Source organism: Mytilus galloprovincialis, chromosome 7 (assembly GCF_965363235.1).
Source record: "Mytilus galloprovincialis chromosome 7, xbMytGall1.hap1.1, whole genome shotgun sequence".
Taxonomy (NCBI): Eukaryota; Metazoa; Mollusca; class Bivalvia; order Mytilida; family Mytilidae; genus Mytilus; species Mytilus galloprovincialis.
The window spans coordinates 32,208,597-32,236,121 of NC_134844.1; the positions used below are offsets into that span (position 1 = coordinate 32,208,597).

Genomic DNA, 27,525 nt, shown 5'->3' on the forward strand with positions numbered 1-27,525 from the left:
GAATACTTAGTCTTGTTATCCAAATTATAATTAATATTAAAATCTTGGGTAGATTTTATGTTTCATTTACGCTGTATCTCTATAAAAATTTTTAATTTCAATATAGTATCAATTCCGGTACTTAATGCAAAAGGAAAATATTATAAAGGATTATATACAATTGAATAAAAATTATAAAAGATTATGACCTCACAAGATTTGAAAAACAGAATTGACCTTTGTGCATGTACACATTAAAATCACATAGGAGATTATAAGTACGATAAGTGATGTCGTAATTACATTTAAACCACACATAGTGCAACACTTTGAACGGTCAGCATTGATATTATTATATACAGAAATTCAACTAACAAAATGGCTCAATTCATAGGAACATGGCAGGCTGGCAAAGGTTCAATGTCAAATTTTGAAGCATTTGGTAAAGCTATGGGTAAGTTCTTTGTTCAAATTCAACGGATATAACGTCTAGATGTTTTATTTGTAAATAAATTTATTAACTTGTTCTTCACATTTACTATATCACCAGAATGTCACAAAATAAGATGTTAATCTATATGGTTTGAATAACTATCTGTAAATTGCAAGATACCTTTCAGATCTTTGTTAGAAATTGTTTTTGACATTAATGCTGTATATGTATTTATGTATATACAAACTGTATAAATTGTGTATATGTTTAATCCTATGAGATATATATATACGTACGGAATCAAGTATTATTATACAGAACTTAACATAACTGAAAACTGATTAATTACTTACTCTATTGACTACAAATCCCCTCAATTAAACAAAGGTTTATACATTTTTGTTCAAGGGCTTGCTGAAGGATGCCTCTGGGTTGGTGAGTTTCTCGCTACATTGAAGACCAATTGTTGGCCTTCAGCTGTTGTCTGCTCTATGGTCGGGTTGCTGTCGCTTTGACACATTCCCCATTTCCTTTCTCAATTTTATTGATTATTGGAAGGCTCGCGCTTTAACTAAATAAAATTGCTGTCCTTTTCAACCATTTCCTCAATTTTACATTTCCTTGCTTAAAATAGCGTCACCAATAAACGAGATACATACACAGCAAAGACACTAAAGATTAGCAATACTAATAACAACCACCAAATATACAAATAAAAGAGATACACAAACAGCAAAGACATTAAAGATTGGCAATACTAATAACAACCATCAAATATACAAATAAAAGAGTTACACAAATAGCAAAGGCACTGAAGATTGGCAATACTAATAACAACCATCAAATATACAAATAAAAGAGTTACACAAACAGCAAAGGCGCTTAAGATTGGCAATACTAATAACAACCATCAAATATACAAATAAAAGAGTTACACCAACAGCAAAGACACTAAAGATTGGCAATACTAATAACAACCATCAAATATACAAATAAAAGAGTTACACAAACAGCAAAGGCACTACAGATTGGCACTGATAATAACAACCACCAAATATACAAATAAAAGAGATACACAAACAGCAAAGCCACTTAAGATTGGCAATACTAATAACAACCACCAAATATACAAATAAAAGAGTTACACAAACAGCAAAGACACTAAAGATTGGCAATACTAATAACAACCATCAAATATACAAATAAAAGAGATACACAAACAGCAAAGACACTTAAGATTGGCAATACTAATAACAACCATCAAATATACAAATAAAAGAGATACACAAACAGCAAAGCCACTTAAGATTGGCAATACTAATAACAACCACCAAATATACAAATAAAAGAGTTACTCAAACAGCAAAGACACTTAAGATTGGCAATACTAATAACAACCGTCAAATATACAAAGAAAAGAGTTACACAAACAGCAAAGGCACTAAAGATTGGCAATGCTAATAACAACCACCAAATATACAAATAAAAGAGATAAACAAACAGCAAAGACACTTAAGATTGACAATACTAATAACAACCATCAAATATACAAATAAAAGATTTACACAAACAGCAAAGACACTAAAGATTGGCAATACTAATAACAATCATCTAATATACAAATAAAAGAGTTACACAAACAGCAAAGGCACTAAAGATTGGCAATGCTAATAACAACCATCAAATATACAAATAAAAGAGTTACACAAACAGCAAAGACACTTAAGATTGGCAATACTAATAACAACCACCAAATATACAAATAAAAGAGGTACACAAACAGTCAAGACTTTTAAGATTGGCAATACTAATAACAACCACCAAATATACAAATAAAAAAGATACACACACAGCAAAGACACTTAAGATTGGCAATACTAATAACAACCACCAAATATACAAATAAAAGAGATACACACACAGCAAAGACACTTAAGATTGGCAATACTAATAACAACCACCAAATATACAAATAAAAGAGATACACAAACAGTAAAGACACTTAAGATTGGCAATACTAATAACAACCACCAAATATACAAATAAAAGAGATAAACGAACAGCAAAAACGTTAAGATTGGCAATACTAATAACAACCATCAAATATACAAATAAAAGAGTTACACAAACAGCAAAGACACTAAAGATTGGCAATACTAATAACAACCACCAAATATACAAATAAAAGAGTTACACAACAGCAAATACACTAAAGATTGGCAATACTAATAACAACCACCAAATATACAAATAAAAGAGGTACACAAACAGTCAAGACTTTTAAGATTGGCAATACTAATAACAACCACCAAATATACAAATAAAAGATATACATACACAGCAAAGCCACTTAAGATTGGCAATACTAATAACAACCACCAAATATACAAATAAAAGAGATACACACACAGCAAAGACACTTAAGATTGGCAATACTAATAACAACCATCAAATATACAAATAAAAGAGTTACACAAACAGCAAAGACACTTAAGATTGGCAATACTAATAACAATCACCAAATATACAAATAAAAGAGTTACACAAACAGCAAAGGCACTAAAGATTGGCAATACTAATAACAACCACCAAATATACAAATAAAAGAGGTACACAAACAGTCAAGACTTTTAAGATTGGCAATACTAATAACAACCACCAAATATACAAATAAAAGAGATACACAAACAGCAAAGCCACTTAAGATTGGCAATACTAATAACAACCATCAAATATACAAATAAAAGAGTTACACAAACAGCAAAGACACTTAAGATTGGCAATACTAATAACAACCACCAAATATACAAATAAAAGAGGTACACAAACAGTCAAGACTTTTAAGATTGGCAATACTAATAACAACCACCAAATATACAAATAAAAGAGATACACGCACAGCAAAGACACTTAAGATTGGCAATACTAATAAAACCACCAAATATACAAATAAAAGAGATAAACGAACAGCAAAAACGTTAAGATTGGCAATACTAATAACAACCATCAAATATACAAATAAAAGAGTTACACAAACAGCAAAGACACTAAAGATTGGCAATACTAATAACAACCACCAAATATACAAATAAAAGAGTTACACAACAGCAAATAACACTAAAGATTGGCAATACTAATAACAACCACCAAATATACAAATAAAAGAGATACACAACAGCAAAGACACTAAAGATTGGCAATACTAATAACAACCACCAAATATACAAATAAAAGAGATACACACACAGCAAAGACACTTAAGATTGGCAATCCTAATAACAACCACCAAATATACAAATAAAAGAGTTACACAACAGCAAATACACTAAAGATTGGCAATACTAATAACAACCACCAAATATACAAATAAAAGAGATACACACACAGCAAAGACACTTAAGATTGGCAATACTAATAACAACCACCAAATATACAAATAAAAGAGTTACACAACAGCAAATACACTAAAGATTGGCAATACTAATAACAACCACCAAATATACAAATAAAAGAGTTACACAAACAGCAAAGACACTTAAGATTGGCAATACTAATAACAACCACCAAATAAACAAATAAAAGAGTTACACAAACAGAAAAGACACTTAAAATTGGCAATACTAATAACAACCACCAAATATACAAATAAAAGAGATACACACACAGCAAAGACATTTAAGATTGGCAACACTAATAACAACCACTAAATATACAAATAAAAGAGTTACACAACAGCATAGACACTACAGATTGGCAATACTAATAACAACCACCAAATATACAAATAAAAGAGTTACACACACAGCAAAGACACTTAAGATTGGCAATACTAATAACAACCACCAAATAAACAAATAAAAGAGTTACACAAACAGCAAAGACACTTAAGATTGGCAATACTAATAACAACCACCAAATATACAAATAAAAGAGTTACACAAACAGAAAAGACACTTAAGATTGGCAATACTTGTAACAACCACCAAATATACAAATAAAAGATATACAAAAACAGCAAAGCCACTTAAGATTGGCAATACTAATAACAACCACCAAATATACAAATAAAAGAGATACACACACAGCAAAGACACTTAAGATTGGCAATACTAATAACAACCACCAAATATACAAATAAAAGAGATACATACACAGCAAAGACACTTAAGATTGGCAATACTAATAACAACCACCAAATACACAAATAAAAGAAATACACACACAGCAAAGACACTTAAGATTGGCAATACTAATAACAACCACCAAATATACAAATAAAAGAGATACACAAACAGCAAAGCCCCTTAAGATTGGCAATACTAATAACAACCACCAAATATACAAATAAAAGAGATACACACACAGCAAAGACACTTAAGATTGGCAATACTAATAACAACCACCAAATATACAAATAAAAGAGATACACACACAGCAAAGACACTTAAGATTGGCAATACTAATAACAACCACCAAATATACAAATAAAAGAGATACACACACAGCAAAGACACTTAAGATTGGCAATACTAATAACAACCACCAAATATTCAAATAAAAGAGTTACACAAACAGCAAAGACACTTAAGATTGGCAATACTAAAAACAGCCACCAAATATACAAATAAAAGAGATACACACACAGCAAAGACACTAAAGATTGGGAATACTAATAATAACCACCAAATATACAAATAAAAGAAATACACAAACAGCAAATGCACTTAAGATTGGCAATACTAATAACAACCACCAAATATACAAATAAAAGAGTTACACAAATAGCAAAGACACTTAAGATTGGCAATACTAATAACAACCACCAAATAAACAAATAAAAGAGTTACACACACAGCAAAGACACTTAAGATTGGCAATACTAATAACAACCACCAAATATACAAATAAAAGAGATACATACACAGCAAAGACACTTAAGATTGGCAATACTAATAACAACCACCAAATATACAAATAAAAGAAATACACACACAGCAAAGACACTTAAGATTGGCAATACTAATAACAACCACCAAATATACAAATAAAAGAGATTTACAAACAGCAAAGCCCCTTAAGATTGGCAATACTAATAACAACCACCAAATATACAAATTAAAGAGATACACACACAGCAAAGACACTTAAGATTGGCAATACTAATAACAACCACCAAATATACAAATAAAAGAGATACACACACAGCAAAGACACTTAAGATTGGCAATACTAATAACAACCACCAATATACAAATAAAAGAGATACACACACAGCAAAGACACTTAAGATTGGCAATACTAATAACAACCACCAAATATACAAATAAAAGAGTTACACAAACAGCAAAGACACTTAAGATTGGCAATACTAAAAACAACCACCAAATATACAAATAAAAGAGATACACACACAGCAAAGACACTTAAGATTGGCAATACTAATAATAACCACCAAATATACAAATAAAAGAGATACACACACAGCAAAGATACTTAAGATTGGCAATACTAATAATAACCACCAAATATACAAATAAAAGAAATACACAAACAGCAAAGGCACTTAAGATTGGCAATACTAAAAACAACCACCAAATATACAAATAAAAGAGATACACACACAGCAAAGACACTTAAGATTGGCAATACTAATAACAACCACCAAGTATACAAATAAAAGAGATACACAAACAGCAAAGCCCCTTAAGATTGGCAATACTAATAACAACCACCAAATATACAAATAAAAGAGATACACACACAGCAAAGACACTTAAGATTGGCAATACTAATAACAACCACCAAATATACAAATAAAAGAGATACACAAACAGCAAAGACACTACAGATTGGCAATACTAATAACAACCACCAAGTATACAAATAAAAGAGATACACTCACAGCAAAGACACTTAAGATTTGCAATACTAATAACAACCACCAAATATACAAATAAAAGAGATACACAAACAGCAAAGACACTACAGATTGGCAATACTAATAACAACCACCAAGTATACAAATAAAAGAGATACACACACAGCAAAGACACTTAAGATTGGCAATACTAATAACAACCACCAAATATACAAATAAAAGAGATACACAAACAGCAAAGCCCCTTAAGATTGGCAATACTAATAACAACCACCAAATATACAAAAAAAGAGATACACACACAGCAAAGACACTTAAGATTGGCAATACTAATAACAACCACCAAATATACAAATAAAAGAGATACACACACAGCAAAGACACTTAAGATTGGCAATACTAATAACAACCACTAAATATACAAATAAAAGAGTTACACAACAGCAAAGACACTACAGATTGGCAATACTAATAACAACCACCAAATATACAAATAAAAGAGTTACACACACAGCAAAGACACTTAAGATTGGCAATACTAATAACAACCACCAAATATACAAATAAAAGAGATTTACAAACAGCAAAGCCCCTTAAGATTGGCAATACTAATAACAACCACCAAATATACAAATTAAAGAGATACACACACAGCAAAGACACTTAAGATTGGCAATACTAATAACAACCACCAAATATACAAATAAAAGAGATACACACACAGCAAAGACACTTAAGATTGGCAATACTAATAACAACCACCAATATACAAATAAAAGAGATACACACACAGCAAAGACACTTAAGATTGGCAATACTAATAACAACCACCAAATATACAAATAAAAGAGTTACACAAACAGCAAAGACACTTAAGATTGGCAATACTAAAAACAACCACCAAATATACAAATAAAAGAGATACACACACAGCAAAGACACTTAAGATTGGCAATACTAATAATAACCACCAAATATACAAATAAAAGAGATACACACACAGCAAAGATACTTAAGATTGGCAATACTAATAATAACCACCAAATATACAAATAAAAGAAATACACAAACAGCAAAGGCACTTAAGATTGGCAATACTAAAAACAACCACCAAATATACAAATAAAAGAGATACACACACAGCAAAGACACTTAAGATTGGCAATACTAATAACAACCACCAAGTATACAAATAAAAGAGATACACAAACAGCAAAGCCCCTTAAGATTGGCAATACTAATAACAACCACCAAATATACAAATAAAAGAGATACACAAACAGCAAAGACACTACAGATTGGCAATACTAATAACAACCACCAAGTATACAAATAAAAGAGATACACACACAGCAAAGACACTTAAGATTTGCAATACTAATAACAACCACCAAATATACAAATAAAAGAGATACACAAACAGCAAAGACACTACAGATTGGCAATACTAATAACAACCACCAAGTATACAAATAAAAGAGATACACACACAGCAAAGACACTTAAGATTGGCAATACTAATAACAACCACCAAATATACAAATAAAAGAGATACACAAACAGCAAAGCCCCTTAAGATTGGCAATACTAATAACAACCACCAAATATACAAAAAAAGAGATACACACACAGCAAAGACACTTAAGATTGGCAATACTAATAACAACCACCAAATATACAAATAAAAGAGATACACACACAGCAAAGACACTTAAGATTGGCAATACTAATAACAACCACTAAATATACAAATAAAAGAGTTACACAACAGCAAAGACACTACAGATTGGCAATACTAATAACAACCACCAAATATACAAATAAAAGAGTTACACACACAGCAAAGACACTTAAGATTGGCAATACTAATAACAACCACCAAATAAACAAATAAAAGAGTTACACAAACAGCAAAGACACTAAAGATTGGCAATACTAATAACAACCACCAAATATACAAATAAAAGAGTTACACACACAGCAAAGACACTTAAGATTGGCAATACTAATAACAACCACCAAATAAACAAATAAAAGAGTTACACAAACAGCAAAGACACTTAAGATTGGCAATACTAATAACAACCACCAAATATACAAATAAAAGAGTTACACAAACAGAAAAGACACTTAAGATTGGCAATACTTGTAACAACCACCAAATATACAAATAAAAGATATACAAAAACAGCAAAGCCACTGAAGATTGGCAATACTAATAACAACCACCAAATATACAAATAAAAGAGATACACACACAGCAAAGACACTTAAGATTGGCAATACTAATAACAACCACCAAATATACAAATAAAAGAGATACATACACAGCAAAGACACTTAAGATTGGCAATACTAATAACAACCACCAAATATACAAATAAAAGAAATACACACACAGCAAAGACACTTAAGATTGGCAATACTAATAACAACCACCAAATATACAAATAAAAGAGATACACAAACAGCAAAGCCCCTTAAGATTGGCAATACTAATAACAACCACCAAATATACAAATAAAAGAGATACACACACAGCAAAGACACTTAAGATTGGCAATACTAATAACAACCACCAAATATACAAATAAAAGAGATACACACACAGCAAAGACACTTAAGATTGGCAATACTAATAACAACCACGAAATATACAAATAAAAGAGATACACACACAGCAAAGACACTTAAGATTGGCAATACTAATAACAACCACCAAATATTCAAATAAAAGAGTTACACAAACAGCAAAGACACTTAAGATTGGCAATACTAAAAACAACCAACAAATATACAAATAAAAGAGATACACACACAGCAAAGACACTAAAGATTGGGAATACTAATAATAACCACCAAATATACAAATAAAAGAAATACACAAACAGCAAATGCACTTAAGATTGGCAATACTAATAACAACCACCAAATATACAAATAAAAGAGTTACACAAACAGCAAAGACACTTAAGATTGGCAATACTAATAACAACCACCAAATAAACAAATAAAAGAGTTACACAAACAGCAAAGACACTTAAAATTGGCAATACTAATAACAACCACCAAAAATACAAATAAAAGAGATACACACACAGCAAAGACACTTAAGATTGGCAATACTAATAACAACCACCAAATATACAAATAAAAGAGATACATACACAGCAAAGACACTTAAGATTGGCAATACTAATAACAACCACCAAATATACAAATAAAAGAAATACACACACAGCAAAGACACTTAAGATTGGCAATACTAATAACAACCACCAAATATACAAATTAAAGAGATACACAAACAGCAAAGCCCCTTAAGATTGGCAATACTAATAACAACCACCAAATATACAAAAAAAGAGATACACACACAGCAAAGACACTTAAGATTGGCAATACTAATAACAACCACCAAATATACAAATAAAAGAGATACACACACAGCAAAGACACTTAAGATTGGCAATACTAATAACAACCACCAATATACAAATAAAAGAGATACACACACAGCAAAGACACTTAAGATTGGCAATACTAATATCAACCACCAAATATACAAATAAAAGAGTTACACAAACAGCAAAGACACTTAAGATTGGCAATACTAAAAACAACCACCAAATATACAAATAAAAGAGATACACACACAGCAAAGACACTTAAGATTGGCAATACTAATAATAACCACCAAATATAGAAATAAAAGAGATACACACACAGCAAAGACACTTAAGATTGGCAATACTAATAACAACCACGAAATATACAAATAAAAGAGATACACACACAGCAAAGACACTTAAGATTGGCAATACTAATAACAACCACCAAATATTCAAATAAAAGAGTTACACAAACAGCAAAGACACTTAAGATTGGCAATACTAAAAACAACCAACAAATATACAAATAAAAGAGATACACACACAGCAAAGACACTAAAGATTGGGAATACTAATAATAACCACCAAATATACAAATAAAAGAAATACACAAACAGCAAATGCACTTAAGATTGGCAATACTAATAACAACCACCAAATATACAAATAAAAGAGTTACACAAACAGCAAAGACACTTAAGATTGGCAATACTAATAACAACCACCAAATAAACAAATAAAAGAGTTACACAAACAGCAAAGACACTTAAAATTGGCAATACTAATAACAACCACCAAAAATACAAATAAAAGAGATACACACACAGCAAAGACACTTAAGATTGGCAATACTAATAACAACCACCAAATATACAAATAAAAGAGATACATACACAGCAAAGACACTTAAGATTGGCAATACTAATAACAACCACCAAATATACAAATAAAAGAAATACACACACAGCAAAGACACTTAAGATTGGCAATACTAATAACAACCACCAAATATACAAATTAAAGAGATACACAAACAGCAAAGCCCCTTAAGATTGGCAATACTAATAACAACCACCAAATATACAAAAAAAGAGATACACACACAGCAAAGACACTTAAGATTGGCAATACTAATAACAACCACCAAATATACAAATAAAAGAGATACACACACAGCAAAGACACTTAAGATTGGCAATACTAATAACAACCACCAATATACAAATAAAAGAGATACACACACAGCAAAGACACTTAAGATTGGCAATACTAATATCAACCACCAAATATACAAATAAAAGAGTTACACAAACAGCAAAGACACTTAAGATTGGCAATACTAAAAACAACCACCAAATATACAAATAAAAGAGATACACACACAGCAAAGACACTTAAGATTGGCAATACTAATAATAACCACCAAATATAGAAATAAAAGAGATACACACACAGCAAAGATACTTAAGATTGGCAATACTAATAATAACCACCAAATATACAAATAAAAGAAATACACAAACAGCAAAGGCACTTAAGATTGGCAATACTAATAACAACCACCAAGTATACAAATAAAAGAGATACACAAACAGCAAAGACACTTAAGATTGGCAATACTAATAACAACCACCAAATATACAAATAAAAGAGATAAACAAACAGCAAAGACTTTAAAGATGAGCAATAATAATAACAACCATCAAGTATACAAATAAAAGAGATACACAAACAGCAAAGACACTAAAGATTGGCAAGACTAATAGCAACCACCAATATACAAATAAAAGAGATACACAACAGCATAGACTATACCCTAAAGATTGGCTATGCTAATAATCCCGAAAGAGACATAACTAAAGTGCTAGTCATTATGAAACATCAATCTGAAACCGATCGACCGAGCATCAAAAACGCTGTAGCTATAATAATAGATTAAATACAGTTAACCGTGTCTGAGGATCAAAAGAATAGTAAGTTTGATGAACAAAGGTAATTTATGGATTTTAATAAAATTTAGAATGAAAATGTGACAAACGAAACAATTCTACCAAAGAGCAGACAGCAGCCGAAGGCTACCAATAGGTCTTTAATGCCGCAACACATTCCGGAGGCGTGCTACAACAGACCCCTAAACAAAAACGTATACTAGTTCAGTAATAATGGACGTGAAACTAAACTCTGAAAGAAACTAAAATTTAAAATCACACAAGACTAACGAAGGCCAGAGGCTCCTGAATTGGGACAGGCGGTGTGAAACATGTTTTTTTGTAGATATAATCCCTCCCCTATACCTCTAGTCATTGTAGAAAAAAACAAACAGACAACAATACGCACGCACAGTAAAACTCGGTTCAAAAGAAGTCCGAATCCGATGTTAGAATAGGTAACAAAAAAAAATAACAAAATGACAATGATACATTAATTAAGAAAGGACTACTAACAGTTACTGACCATCTCCAGACCTCAATCAAACTGATTGAAGATTATGTCTTCAACATATGAATGTCAAGTACAATCCCTCCCGTTAAGGGTTTAGTATTATACCATCATAAAATGTTTGAAAAAAAAAACATAACCCGTATCATGTCAACAACTGGTTTTAGAATAAAAGTGTTTTTCCGATGCAAAGACCCTATAAGTGAATCAATATTAAAGCCAAAATAAGTAATCTTTAATGAAATGACAACATTATCGTAACTTTATCCCTTCTAAAAAATTGTTTAAAGGTTTTGTTTGTTTTTTAAGAGAATGCCGGCATTTTTGTGCTTTGTAAAGAATATTACCATAAAAAATTTGATGTGAAATACCTCAACGTATAAGATGTCTGCATGGAGAAATACATTCACGAATGATGTCCTTGTACCGATGAGAAAATTTAGAAATGTGTTGACTAGTTTAAGATATCGGAAACCCTTGTGTAGTAATTTTTTCAGTAATACACAAACTTTTAACTCTTAAATCTAATACGTTGTTACATACACGAACGAATCTTACAAGTTGAGATAAATACACACCATAAGATGGTGACAAGGGAACGTCACCATCTAAATATAGATAATTAACGATAGGAAATGAAAAATCAACTCTTTTATCATAAATATTTTGGTCTTGAGTTTCCCGTTAATGATATATATATATATCAAGATCGAAGAACGGACAGTGTTCTTTATAAGTTATAGCTTTATTTAAAGTTAGTTCAACAGGAGAAATTATTGACAGCCAATATATTCATCCAAATATCTAAAAGTATTGTTAAATGTTTGTATCAGATGTTGTTTCGATAGGTCTTTTAGTCATACATTATAACTCATAACAATATAGAAACATGTCCGCAATTAGTGGTGCACTGTTAATCCCCCATTGGAATTCCGATATTTGACGATGTGCGGAATCACCAAATCGAACAAAAAATTCCAGGGCAGTTATAGTAAAGTTTTGAAATGTATAAATCATAAGGAGACAATTTTGTAACCCGGCGTAACTATCAAAGTATTAAAAGTATGGAAAGTAAAATCTTCAATCACATATTGTATATAGACAGATGAAGATATGGTATAAGTGCCAATGAGACAACTAATTCATAAAAGTAAACCATTATAGATCAAAGTATGGTCTGTAACACGGAGCCTTGGCTCACACGAATAGCAAGATGTAAAGGGTCCAAACAACTGCTAGTGTAAAACATTCAAAAGGGAAAACCAACGGTCATATGTATGTATAATTCGAGAAATGAGAAACACTTATGAACTACATTAACAAACGACAACTACTGAACATGAGATTCCTGACTTACAACAGGTTCAAACAACTGCAGTATCTGTTTTTTTTTATAAAAATTCAGGCCTTCCTGCTGAAATACTTGAAAAGTTTGAAAACGCCACCTGGACTGCTACATTCACTAAAGATGGAGACACTTGGTCAGTTGAATACGGTTCAGATGTTTCACCGAAAAGGACGTATACTTACCAAGAGGGGACGGAACTAGTTACAACAAATATGTTTGGAAAAGGTCTTAAGGTACAAATATATACAAGTTACTGTGTACTTAATAAGAAAAAATCAAAATGCATACAAACAAAGTTTATATAAACAGGCATATGTGAAGGCATACATACTATATGTTCCAATAAGTTAAAAGTTATATAGATCTCAGTATTTAGAAACAATTTGAAAAAAAAAATATATTGCGCATAACATTCTAAACAAAACTTTATAAAAAGGTTGTAACAAATCCATTCAGCTTGGGAATTAACTAGTAATAATAGTCACAATTAGTTTCAATTAATTTGAATGGCATGCTCACTAAAATTTATCTTTTAGTTTTATTTGTAATCCTACAAAAGCTCAATTGTTTTACATTCTTATCAATCAACTGTAGACAATTCATATAATATTAAGATTAGGTAATGTAAAGAGCGAATATTTTCAAGAAATATTTAGCGCGTTTGCTTGAATTTTTACATTCTGTAACCCAAACATTATTTTATATTTTAGTTAACAGCTACATTTGATTCAGATACTAAAATGACAGTTATGGAACAAACTGAAAACGAAAATGGTTGGAAAAGCCTGAAAGTAATCCGAGAAATAAAGGATGACAAGATGATAGCTGTAAGTACATGTATGTCCAGCCGTTACATTTCAGAGGTTTTAGCTGGTGGCTGTTTTTCGTTAATTGTACTTCCATAAATCCGGTTATTATCAGAGATTTGTTTGAATTATTTCATATTTTGTCATGTTAGGGCATTATTCAGCTGGCTTTGCAATATGTGTATTGCTCATCGTTCAATGCTGTGTGGGAATAGAAACATATGTCTCTGATTGGGATATAGTCGCTTAAACCTGCATCATTTGCTGGATATTTGTCTCATAGGCACATGTTCCTATTTTGTCAAAGTATAAACAGCTTGACAATTTATTTTAAAAATTTAACATATTATTACTAGTACTTAAAGCAATTTGAATGTTAATTCTCTTGTAAATGTTTTCCGTTCTTGTTTCATTGTCATTGATAGTAAATACTTCCTATCTATTATATAATGTTGACTCGTTAACATTTCGCATTCTTGATCTAATTTCATCAGAGTGACAAAAATATTGACGCTGCAGATGTAACAAACACACTGAATAAGCTTCAATTATATGATCAGAATATTAGTATTTAATGGAAACAGAATGGGTATATATTTTATGTTTTGGCTTTTCAAAGACGTTGGTAAACTAAAATTCAATTTGTTGGTATGACATGATGTTTATCAACGTAATAGGTATTAGAACGAGTCTGCTTACCGGACAATTTATTTTCATTTCATGTAGACTAATGCATGTTCTTATCAATCAATACAGTTATATTTTCAATGACTTCCAATTCAATTATCCGATGAATGAATCACGATTCCCTGTGTTTTAAGGTATCCGACCCATAATTAGAAAATAAACAACATGCAAGATAGTTCACATTTTTATCAAGGAATGTAAGAAGGGGGGTCTAAGAGTTCTTACTTTAAAAAAAAAATCCGCAAAATATTTGTGGTTAACAACAGATCTGGGTTACAGTGCCCCCCCCCCCTTTTTTGTCCTCAAATGCCAAATTAGGGGTATAAAAAGTATGTAACTTTAAAAAACCTATGTAGTATAATTTACTAATCTATCTTTCAAAAGGAACCTTACATTTAAGCTTGTCAAATAAAACAAAAAAAATAATTTGTATTTTTGCAATTCTATTTTTAGAACTATGTTATTGTTACTAATAATAGAAAAAGGAGAAAAGTCTAAAATTTGTCAATCTTATATCTTTACCAATTCAAAAATAAATATATTAACTGAGCATTCAAAATTGACACTAAAATTAACTTTACATATTGTTCCAGCCTAAAAAAATTTTTTAGAAACTTTTACCGTACCAATTTAGAGAAATTTTGATTTATAGTGTCAAGGTCATAGTTTCTAAATGGATACTGGATTTCAGAGTTCTGCTGTTTTTTTGGTATAATTCATGTAAATCTTTATTAAAAGTCACCATACTTCATATTTACTTATAATTAGAATAAATTCTGATGTTTATGGTATGTAAAGTTCTAAAGGTCAAAGGTCAAGGTCATTTTTTAAAGCAAAAATAAGTCAACAATCTCCTTTTTTGGTAAATTTTCAAATGTATATCAACCTATTGGTGCCATAATCTTCATTATCTTTGTTAATAATGACCATTTGATGATATTCTAAACATCAAGGATTGATTTCAACCTTTAGGGGTCAACAGGTCAACGGTCAAGGTAATTTTAGGAGCTAAAATTAGACAGTGACCTCCTTTTTTGTTAAATTTTCAAAAAGTAAACCTACCTTTAAGTACTGTAACCTTGTATTACATTTGTTAATTATGATAATTTTATTATATGCAACAGATAAAGAATTACCTTCAACCTTGAGGTCAAAAGGTCAAAGGTCAAGGTAATTTCAGGACTAGAAATTAGACAATTCCCTCCGTTTGCTAATTTCTTTGAGAGTAGGTAATTGAAACATGTTAAAAGTAGGATGAATTAAAAGTATAGTACTTAGTATACATATTTATTTTATTTCATTTCTTTATGCCCGTGAAATTTGACCCTTTGAGCTAAGGGTTGAAGCCTGTCCTTCATCTATTGAATGAATATCATCGAATAGGACCTATTGGTAAAACATTTATTTTAGCAACATGGTAAAAATACATGCATGGATATATTTCATATTTGTATATGTATGTGAAAAATGAATATTGTGTTTTGTAGTGGTAAAGTCATTTGTTTATGGTTTTTGAAGAATGTAATCATAGACAATATTTATGGTTTTGCTACATATTTCCGATTTTGTCAAATGTGTAACACCAGAAATCACATAAACAGCATCAGGCTTTATTGAATGCAGAGGATGCCTATTCTTTGATTTCATACCAGCATTAACTAGAGCTCACTAAAGGATACCCATCATTCCTTTCCAACATTGAACTCAGATAGGTCAATTATCTCCCTTGAAATATTTTTGATCTGGTTTATACTCCTTCATGCACAAAGTAAAACATAGATATCTTCTATAATGAAATTCAATAAACTCAATCCCATTTCAATATTTATTAGCACATTATCATGATTTTTTTAAAAAGAAAGTATACATGGTATAACATGGTCATGATGGTTCAGAAGATACAAATAAATATGGTCATTTTTAAACAATCAATATTAAGACTTTTATCATGAAATATGTCAGTAAAGGAAATTCTGATTGAATACAAATAAATCTTCAGTTAAGAAAAATAAAGAAAGAAAGTTTACAAGAGAGGACGCACTGAAATGTCATACCTTATGTTGAAGTTAAAAAAGAATATTACAGAAAAAGTAAAACATTAAATAAGCATTCCAAGGATCAATGTATAATTTGAGATCAAGGTGAGATAGATACATGTAGGCTTGACAATCATTTCATACAAGAAATTTGGTTTAGAAAAAAAACACATCACCAAAACTGATCTTTCTTTTACTAATGAACCACACAATGAGATCAAGACAGACCAATATGTCACTACACTATCACTAATATTATCTGAGAAATTAGCCAAACTTTAAATACAATACAATACAATATGCTTTATTTTCAAAAACACTCCAGCACATTGACACGCGAAACAAGAGGTAAATACATACTAAATACTAAAGATTAACAAGGATAACTTATCTGTGAAAATCAGGTCAAGATAAGAATACACTTGCCAAAATGGACATACACACTTTACCACACTTATTACATACAACAGATATGGTTCACATTGAACAATGAACCATTAAAATAAAGTCACGGTCAGATCAGATATATACACCTTACAAACAACATGTAAACAAATTAAATATAGTTTACCTAATTAGCTATTACCAACTAGTAATTGAAAGAAAAAAAACCATGAAAAAATTAACATTGATCAATAAACCATGAAAATGAGATCATGATCAATCCTGTAATACACCAAATATTGCATTTTGTATCTGATATATGGACTTGATCATTAATGATTAAATAAGTTAACTGATCCATGAAATTTGGTCAATGTCAAGTAACAACTATTTCATAGACATGAGGAACTTGCAATGCATGCTCATATACCAAATCCTATCCAAAGATATCCTATTATTCATTCATATATAAGAGAGAATTAATATTACAAAACGTTTTTAAAATTGTCACTAGTCAAGATAAATTAGTTGAAACTTTCGTAAAATACAGCATTTACAATCTTTTTTGCAAAAATAATTTATATTTTGTCTTAATTGTCACATTATTCCCAAAATGGCATAACATTATTTTGACTTCTTTTTCTATAGAGATATGTCACTTGAAAAAATGGAACTACATGTATAACATCAATTTTGTGTTTAAAAGTATATAAATTAGTCAAATGATGTGTCTGCAAAAAGCTGAGACAGCTTCTGAACAAATGAGCATACAAGTTTTTTGTCGCTAGAAACTCTTGGTTTACCAATACTGTTTTTGGCAGATAAAACATTTGAAAGTCCATCCTCACCTTCACGTTTCCAGATAAGTTTCAAGTGTTCAAAATTTAAACCAGATCCTGAAATATTTTCTGCAGTGGTCATTTTCACCACACCCTGACCAATTAAAAAATGCAGGCTGGGTAAATTCTTAAGCTTATTCATATTAAAGTTTTCTTGTAGCAAATGATCACCAGGTGAGTATGTATGCTTTAAGAGGTCAACTGAAGAAACCTTTGCTGCTTTTAATATTTCATTTAACATTGACACGTCGTCCAGTGCATTATGTGCATTATAATTTTTATTGCAAACATGTTCTGCCAAGTAGGGTTGAGAATATTTTGGAAGTTTTGGAATCTTGGATTTCATAACAGCAATACTGTCAATACAGCCAACACAGCTTTCCAAGTACAGATTGAATAATTTACATTTGTCAGCTGCATTTGACAAAATACGAAAGTCAAACTGTTTTCCATTATGGGCAATAAGAATAGCATTATTGAATTTCTGCAGCCATAAGAAAAAATTACTGAGCGCTTCAAATATTGGTAATGCAGCAACAACTTTGCCATTTAGTCTCAGGTTCGTCCCATCCCACATAATTCCTGTTATGTCTTCAGCTCCTGATGACATTGGAGCTTTTGGTACCACATAACAGGAAAACTGGCTGCCAGCATCATGTTCTACGGCGGCTATCTGAGTTATATGAGGAATAACATTTTGCCTAACTGTAAGAAAAAAAAAGAAAATTCATTTTACTTCGAAATTTAGCATGCTCAAGAAGAAGAAAAATCATTGTAGTATATTGATGTGAATAGCAGAATTTTAAGACTGTCATGCATTAAGAAAGTAATTGTGATATGATATATATGTCATTGTCAGATCTAGATAAATTATATAATTTGATTGTTATCTTGTGTGCATTTTCCCAACATTTCTGTATTTTATTATCTAGAATGCAATAAGTTCCAAATGTGTTTATGTGTAACAACACTTAAACAGATGTTCTGTAATAGCTAACTATGCTGTATGGGCTTTGCTCATTGTTGAAGGCCATACAGTGACCTATAGTTGTTAATTTCAGTGCCATCTGGTCTCTTGTGAGAAGTTGTCTCATTGGCATTCATACCACATTTCTTTTTTATATTAGGGATTTAATAATAATATTTAAAAGCTTTCTAGATTTATAGAAGTCATTGCTTTTCATATATATGTTCAAACATAATTTATTATATGTCAGCTAACATACTCAAGTCAGTTGTTTCTAAGTCCATTATAATGAAGGATGTAGTAGTGTTTATAAGTCCCTCAACTTTTGAAAATGTTGGCTTTGGTGTGGCATTTGGTATCTGGTGGATATCTGCATCTTTATCTCCAAGGCTAATTTCTACAACAAGCAAATTATATTTACAAACATGTACACACCAGAATACACTCAGTAATTAGTATCAAAAGTTTGATAATGGGTCATTTTCTAATAAAATTCAAAATTTCAATTGAACATTTTCATCTGGAATGTGAAAAATGGTGCATGGTTTCAACTAATCTCAATCAATGTACACTTTTTGTATGAGATGAAGTGTACAGAAATAGATTTCATACTTATTTCAGAACTGAATGCTTCTTTTTATAATTAATTATGGTAGACCGATTCACACCTTTCAATAAAATTTGATAAGCTTAAACAGTTCATGAGTAAATGGTAATAAATTAGGCCTCTAGTTATCTCATTTGAACTGTTCTACATTTCTTGTTTCTTGGTCTTTTATAGCTGACTTTGCATTAAGGCTTTGGTCATTGTTGAAGGCCATAGGGTGACCTAGAATTATTTATTTCTGTGTCATTTGGTCTCTTGTGGAGAGTTGTTGCATTTGCAATCATACCACAACTTCGTTTTTATAATAAAACAAACCTGAGTCATAGGTTGCTCCTTCAGATGCTTCACATGCTCCTTTGGATGTCATTCTTTCTTCCTTGAGCTGAAGGCGTCTTAACTTTTTATCTAGTTGTGTTGCTTTCTGTTGACGACATTCTCTTTCCATATCTTTCTTTAAGTTGTATGGTACAGTGTAACTGCCTGGAGACAGACCATGTTCTTTAAAAGTCTGAAAAATTAACAAGGTAAATAATGACATAAAAATGTGTTATAACATGTATATGCATTATCAGTATGTATATAATATATGTAATTATAAAAGAACAGGCCAACAAGCAATTTTAAAGATATGCATCTATTTTAATCCTGATATTAAGGGCTGTTGTGTTAAAGATTTTTTTCAAACATCTCCAGTTAACACATAATTATGTTCATCAAAAGTTAAACATTTATAGTTTTCCCCATTGTAATCCAAAACTCCCAGGTACAATTAATTATTACAACTTGGTGCATTTTTCAATAAGTAAATAGTTCACTTTATAATAATACATTTCATTTTCCAATTGTCTTTTTTTTTATATATGAATCAAATGTTCAAAAAAGGAAAAACATTTTTGAATTTAAAATTTTTTAAAAACAATTCATGCATAGGAACAAACACACAAAATAGAACTAATGTATCCATAGGACCTTGTTGCCTCTGCCTTAAAATAACAAAAATACTCCAGTTCGAAAACTTCTTTGTCTCTATCAAAGCCCTATATGAGCATAAATGAATAATCATGCACATTAAGTAACTAAACAAAACTGGATAAAACTTTTTTGTCACGAATCATTAACCTCAGATAAGTAGCTTCGTCCTTCATTTATGCAAGCAGCTGTGGCTTTTAATCTGTAATCTAGACTTTCACTTTCACCATAATGTAAGTGTTTTGGAGCCCGAAGGGTTGCTGCTCTATGGGCAGCTTCACAAGCTTGGCTTGATCCAAGATCTGAATAAACAGTGGCATTTCCAACTATTGGCTCAAACAAACTGACTAACTTTTCACATAGGGCAGGGTTTTTCAAAGGAGCTTTATAAGGCAAACTTCTGTGAAGATACTTCACTCCTGGCTTCCGTTTGTATCCACAAAACCTAGCCTCACACTTACTGTGGTCTCCAAACTGGTGTGGGATAAATGCAGCTAAGTTCCTTTGAAGAGCTTCTGGCTGGCCTTGGTTTTTAGCAAATATATACTTAATTGTTTTGGATAAATGTTTAACAACATGGTTGGTCAGTTTCAAATCTTTCTGGTTTTTTTGGAGGTCATAAAGCTTTTTTACAATATTTTTGACTGAATGGTTCTTGTCAAGTTTCTTCTTTATATTCACACCAAGCTCTGATCTAATCCTTGCCATCAAAGTGTTGTCACCGTCACCCTCAATAGTCTTGATTGGAGTTCCTTGTTCCATCATCTCTCTGACTGCCTCAAGGCCTGCTTGGCTCTCCATCAACCTTGCTGATCCTCTATGGTTCCAGACACATCTATGAGGTTTAGGTTTCCTGCCTGGCCTGTTTCTCCTCCACCATTTGCAAGTTGCACAGGTTCTGTGTTTAACAACTGTCTTACAAACTTTATTTCCATACTTACGCTTAGTCATCAGAAAAGTATGACCTGCATATTCAAGGAACAAGGAAATGTTATATACTTGTACGGAAACAAATGTTAGCGTAAGTCTTTACTGACTAAATTCAAAATGTTTTAGAAGATTAAGAGTTAAAAAAAAATCCAGCACAATCTAAGCCTGCTAAATTGCCTTGTACACCTTGAATAATAAAATTACCTTTAATTGGGTTATCTCCCCTCGCAAGCCTCCAACCCAAAAATCTTTGCTTTATTTGCAATTTACAATTGACATCAGGATGTAATCTTATATACTAAATAATATAGATGAAGTTAACTTACTTTAATGAATTTTACTTTAATAGTCCATGCCAATAAATTTGTCAAAAATAAGTGAACCTAACAACATTTAAACTAGATCTATAACCCATCAAGATTAATTTCCATACCAATTATTTGGGGATGAACAGAGGTTTAAGTAATTACCTGTTAAACTATCAAATCCTCTTTTCTGCCACCCATGATCTGCACACACTGTCATCCCAAATGGATTTCTGTCAAGTATTTCAACACTGTATAAAATAGAACAAATATTTTTTATATCTTTGTTTCTGCATTGAAACAAAACACTTAAAAGAGAAGATAACTATAAACGCTAAGCCTTCAAACTAGTTTATCACTGCCACATTCTGTATACATGCGCCAGTTCAAAGTCAGGAACCAGTAATTCAGTAGTTGAATTTTGTTGCTATATATATCATGCTCGTTTTTCATTAATTATTTTGTACATTTATCAGACAGTTAGTTTTCTCCTTTTAATTGTTTAATATAAGTCATATCAAGACCTTTTGTAGCCAAGTATGCAGTATTTTTTTTTTTTGCATTGTTGAAGAACATGTGGTGACTTATAGTGATTCTTAAAGTGATTCATTTCTATCTTATTTGGTGTCTTGTGTAGAGTTGTCTCATTGGCAATCATACCCCATCTCCTTATTTTCAAATTGGCTCTGTACCATTGGAAGCATTAAATCATTTTATCCAACTTTATAGATTAAAATTTCAAACTCTATCCTGTACTTAATAAATTATGGACAAAAAGGGAAACAAATAGACTGCAGATCTGGTCCACTGGTAGTAGCTGTCATTTTTAAACAGGGTAGATAACTCTCTAATACTTGTAAATAAATTGTATATATATGTGTAAATGCTTCAAATCTATCTTTTTCAAGACAAAATATAATATAACAATTAACACATACATGTACATGTATCTTAGAAAATTGTTCTATTTATTACCTATTCCCATCTGTGTTTGTCTGTGTATTACTATTAGGTATCACAAATTCTCCAGAATCAATAACAAGGTTAGCATCTCTGAAATCAAAGAAATTATTTGTCATCATTTATACCTTGATATACAAATGTAAATAAAATTTGGTTATAAATTGTATCTATATAAGTTGGAATCAGACAGATATGCACTAATAAAAGTGTGCTTAACACATAGTTCACAGTTTATTAGTGTTTTTTCATTTGACTTGTTTTACATTGTCAATTTGAGGCCTTTTATAGCTGACTATGTGGTTTTGCTCATTATTGAAGGCTGTCGGGTTACCAATAGTTGATATTATTTTGGTCTCCTATGGATAGTTGTCTCATTAGCAATCATACTTCATCTTCTTTTTTATATTCACCTGGTTTCAGACTGTGACACTGCTATTACATCTATCATTTCAGGATAAGAACATGTATTTTCAGATAACTCTTCATGACCAGTGCTGTGAATCATAAAAAAATATTATATAATATGTGCATGATGATGTTTCAAATAATTTTTGGTACAAAATCCATTTATTTCACTCATTTATCAAATACAATACAACAAAATTGCTATCAATCTGAACCAAAAAAAAAGCCTGTGAGCATCATGTTTTAATCATTTCCTGCACCATAAATGTACATGTACTTTAAAATTATTTTTTTGAAGAATGAGAAAATCATGTTCATCAATACATCATTTTCCATAACAGTACCCTTGGTTTAATATATACTGGAAGTTTCAAGTAATGCCTCTCACTAAACAAAGTTTGGATTTGTAATCATTACTTATAAATAATGATCAATAATACAGAATTTAAAAAAGAAATTTGGCATTTGGGAATGATTTAAAAAAAAAAATATCATTCATTGCAACTTACCTAATCAATTGTGTGTTTTGTACATTTGGAGGGACCAATGTTACATCTTCTACAAGGTTGGAATCTCTGAAAAATTAAATATAAATTTCTGTTACAAAAATATACTTTTTCATTTTGAAAGCACATGTTTATCTGTACAATGTTCATGTATGTATATAATACAAAATTTCTTACCAAATACAATGAGGTGAAAAATGTTCTCAATTAAAAAAAATAGGTTGAAATTCTTTATAGAAATACATTATTTCAACTACATGTACATGTACCATACATTTTGTAGCTATTAATAGCCTGCAAATCAAGAATCACAACCCAACCTTAATATTAACTGACTAATTTTTATGTATTTATAAATCCAAACCTCATTTCTGCTGCAAAAGCTTCTCGCCCTCTTCTTTCCATACTCATGTTGGCAAAATCTTCAATCATGTCTCCTGCTCTTCTTTCCATGACTTTCAGGTTTTTATGGGAAATGGATGGCAAGTTAAGTGTAGTGAGAACATTGTTCACCCTCTGTGGACCTCCTAAAGAATCTATCATGGCTAAAAAAAAGTTAAGAATGTATTAAATCTTTGTATTGAGTATGGAGTGATGTATTTAATTTATATTGATAACAGTTACATTAATAATTAAAAAATAATATTAAAAGTATGGATATCAGATTGAAATGGGAAATAAATATAGAATATCAACTTTTTTTTTTACATTCATAAAAATTAAACAGAAACAACTCCAATAGATACAGTCGTTAGTTTTTTCACTCTTTATTTATGTTTCTTTGTATCCTACATGTACATGAGCTAATTCCAATATTTTTACAATTTAAAGTAAATTTTAAAATTATTAGACTGATGCAACAGCCTACAGGTCCTTGAATAAACTTGACTTCAATGATTTGATGTTTGTTTCTGAATTATTACAAAATTGAACTGACCTGGATTAAAAATAATCTAGCTTTTCATATCATCATATCATCATGTTCAGTGCAGGCATGTTGATATATCATTTATAGGGTTGTTCAATGTGTACATGAGGGTGGTAAAGGGGGGTGCTTGAACGGAAAAAACGTGAAATAAGACATAATTTCACGTTGAACGTGAAATAATTTCTGTAATGAACATTGCACGAAAAATAAATACTTTTATGTGTACCTTTTGTGACTGAATCACTGTCTTTTTGTATATATTAACTCTTTGTTTTACTTGATATTCCCGATTTAGTATACACATTTACGATTTAATTGGTTTACAGCTTTTTAAAAAGTATTTCTTGACGATCCCTGCCAAGTGTTTGAATTTTATTTGAAAATACCGAGCGCACAAAATAACACTGAAAATCACGATGCATGTTAAATTAAATAAGCAGAACACATTGAACGAGGCACCCGTCTTGCACGACTGAACGTCAAATAAAAAAGTAAAAACATGTTGACTCCAATTTCACGATCCAGTGAACATAGAAAATTATAGATTATAGACCAGATTGAATTTTTTTTTATCTCAAGACCTCAGGATTTCTCTTACTTGTGTTTAAAAGCCCAGGATTTTTGGATCAGGACCCACTTAATCCCTCTTAAAATACATGTATGGGGTACCCGTGTGTGAGCGGGTGAGTGAACTAAAACTTACATGTATTTATTTATCCTGTCTTGATATTATGACAATGAAATTGAAGGAAAACCAACCATTTTTCTGTTTCATGAAAATCAAACCGGAAATTGATAGATACAAATCTGGGTCTGTTCGCCCTGTTACACATTCGTCCTAGATCCATTCGCCTATTTTTTTTTTGGCATTGTTGTTAAATTGCAGAATATTCATTGGTCATGTTCAAAGTTTGTTGAAAAATCGCAGAATATTTGCATTATATAACTAATAACTAGTAACGAACTCAGGGTGGAAAAAACTAGGACGTACCAACCTACGGCAAGTATGTAATCAGGGTGAACATACCAGATACATGTACAATGTTAAATGATGAATCGGAATGAAGGATAGATACAAATAATAATTAATAATAAATAAATACTGAAAGGCATACTAAATTGTTTCTTACCTGCCCCAAGCTTAGTATTCACACAGAAACTTGGCATGCCCTTGGAACTTGGGTTTTCTTTGTGCGTTGATCCATATGGAACCCTGTTCAATTCCTGGCACGATGTGCACTGGATATAAAGATAGCCACCCAGTCCACACTTCATCTCTCCTTTTATAGTCTCGTGGCTTAATATAAGAGGGCCGTTATAACACCTCGAACAAAATTTAAGATGGTCCAGCAGTGTTCCCCATTCCACCAATCTTCTCCCCGAATGCCAGGAGGTACTGGTATTTATCTTTGTACTCCCCAGAAGTTTGTCAATGCCGGGGCAGCAAACGGCACAGCCTGTTGCTCCGGCTATACATAAGTGTCCCACACCATAATTGTGGTCAATTTCAATGTTTTCTGCAACTGCAGGTTCACTTGTTTCTTGTTGTGTCTTTGAAAATCTCCCCCGTTTGTCGCGACAGACGACCGAGTCGGCCATTTTGTGTTATTGTTTACATTGGATATGATTATTACGTTACTTCCAAAACACATATTCGGACTTAAAATTAGATATTTCAACTAAATTAATCAATTTAAAATGGAAACTGAAAGAATATTTGTATTTGTCAAATTTTTTAAATGTGAAAAATAAAATTATGGAAATCGCCGGAAAATACCGAGGTGAAAAGATAAGATCGACCTCGGTAGACTTCGACTAATTTTAGTCACGTGGTCTATTATGGGTCGGATACCTTAAGTATAAAATATTTTAAAGACTTCGATGTTTTTACAAATTGAAGACATATAGTTAAAGAAAAATCACTAGTTCGATAATATGACACCCTTGAAAGATTCTACAATTCCAAAATTTTTGTCAGCAGCTACCTTTATTTTCAAAAGCCTCAATAAAGATAAATAATATTTTTATCATATTAAAAATCCGCATAGAAAGAATCAAATAAAAAAAACCCGCATATAATTAATCATACTAAAGCTCGTACAGATTTGTATTTAAATAAAAAATGTCCAACAAACCTTGAACACTTTATAATTATATTCTATGATAAAATTACGTTCAACTTATTTTGTAGACAGTTCAGGAACTTGAAAGTGGAGTAACGATGACACAAGAATTCACAAGATGCTGATTTATGAAATATTGTAACAGTAACGGATCAACTATAATTTAGACTAATACGTCGATCTAATACGTTGATCTTATAACATTTGAAAAACGTTTTCCCAGATGTACTTTCAATTAATCAGTAACCAGAGAATCAGTTGAAAATGAAAGGGATGACATTCAAGAGTCGGTTGCTGAATTACGTATCAGTACGACTTTAAAGCAAACATACGTCTTTTGAATGATAGTGATTTATATGTTGTTGTATCCTAGACATTGGTTACAGTGCATAAAATTTTAATAAAATACATATAACAACTGTATTAAAAGAGGGACGAAAGATACCAAAGGGACAGTCAAACTCATAAATCTAAAACAAACTGACAATGCCATGGCTAAAAATGAAAAAGACAAACAGGAAAACTATAGTACACATGACACAACATAGAAAACTAAAGAATAAACAACACGAACCCCACCAAAAACTAGGGGTGATCTCAG

General features: G+C 31.1%; 2 protein-coding genes across 3 annotated transcripts; one reads left to right on the plus strand and one right to left on the minus strand.

Moving 5' to 3' along the window:
* Positions 1–274: 274 nt before the first annotated feature.
* On the plus strand, positions 275–27,342 carry LOC143082778 (fatty acid-binding protein 1-like). The gene is made up of 4 exons (XM_076258633.1): positions 275–433; positions 13,527–13,702; positions 14,180–14,296; positions 26,993–27,342. Exons 1-4 carry the CDS (start codon positions 358–360, stop codon positions 27,047–27,049), a joined length of 426 nt encoding a protein of 141 aa, XP_076114748.1. The 5' UTR covers positions 275–357; the 3' UTR covers positions 27,050–27,342.
* On the minus strand, positions 16,774–26,657 carry LOC143082775 (uncharacterized). 2 transcript variants are annotated; one of them, XM_076258629.1, is made up of 10 exons: positions 25,932–26,657; positions 24,238–24,418; positions 23,877–23,942; positions 23,373–23,456; positions 22,975–23,052; positions 22,165–22,250; positions 20,915–21,729; positions 20,111–20,303; positions 19,448–19,585; positions 16,774–18,926 (listed from the first exon to the last, which is right to left on the minus strand). In XM_076258629.1, exons 1-10 carry the CDS (start codon positions 26,398–26,400, stop codon positions 18,097–18,099), a joined length of 2,940 nt encoding a protein of 979 aa, XP_076114744.1. In that variant the 5' UTR covers positions 26,401–26,657; the 3' UTR covers positions 16,774–18,096. The 2 variants fall into 2 exon arrangements, with proteins under 2 accessions (XP_076114744.1, XP_076114745.1); XM_076258630.1 differs by lacking the exon at positions 25,932–26,657 and adding an exon at positions 25,505–25,925.
* Positions 27,343–27,525: the final 183 nt, after the last annotated feature.

Bases quoted from the DNA above. Each gene is read 5' to 3' on its own strand.
- LOC143082778 (XM_076258633.1), top strand. From the start codon at position 358: ATGGCTCAATTCATAGGAACATGGCAGGCTGGCAAAGGTTCAATGTCA. The intron at 434-13,526 runs GTAAGTTCTTTG...ATAAAAATTCAG, and splicing joins AGCATTTGGTAAAGCTATGG to GCCTTCCTGCTGAAATACTT. The intron at 14,297-26,992 runs GTAAGTACATGT...CTTATTTTGTAG, and splicing joins AGGATGACAAGATGATAGCT to ACAGTTCAGGAACTTGAAAG.
- LOC143082775 (XM_076258629.1), bottom strand. From the start codon at position 26,400: ATGGCCGACTCGGTCGTCTGTCGCGACAAACGGGGGAGATTTTCAAAG. The intron at 20,304-20,914 runs GTTAATGATTCG...TTAATTTTTCAG, and splicing joins GACGAAGCTACTTATCTGAG to ACTTTTAAAGAACATGGTCT. The intron at 19,586-20,110 runs GTTTGTTTTATT...TGCTTGTTGTAG, and splicing joins AGGAGCAACCTATGACTCAG to AAATTAGCCTTGGAGATAAA.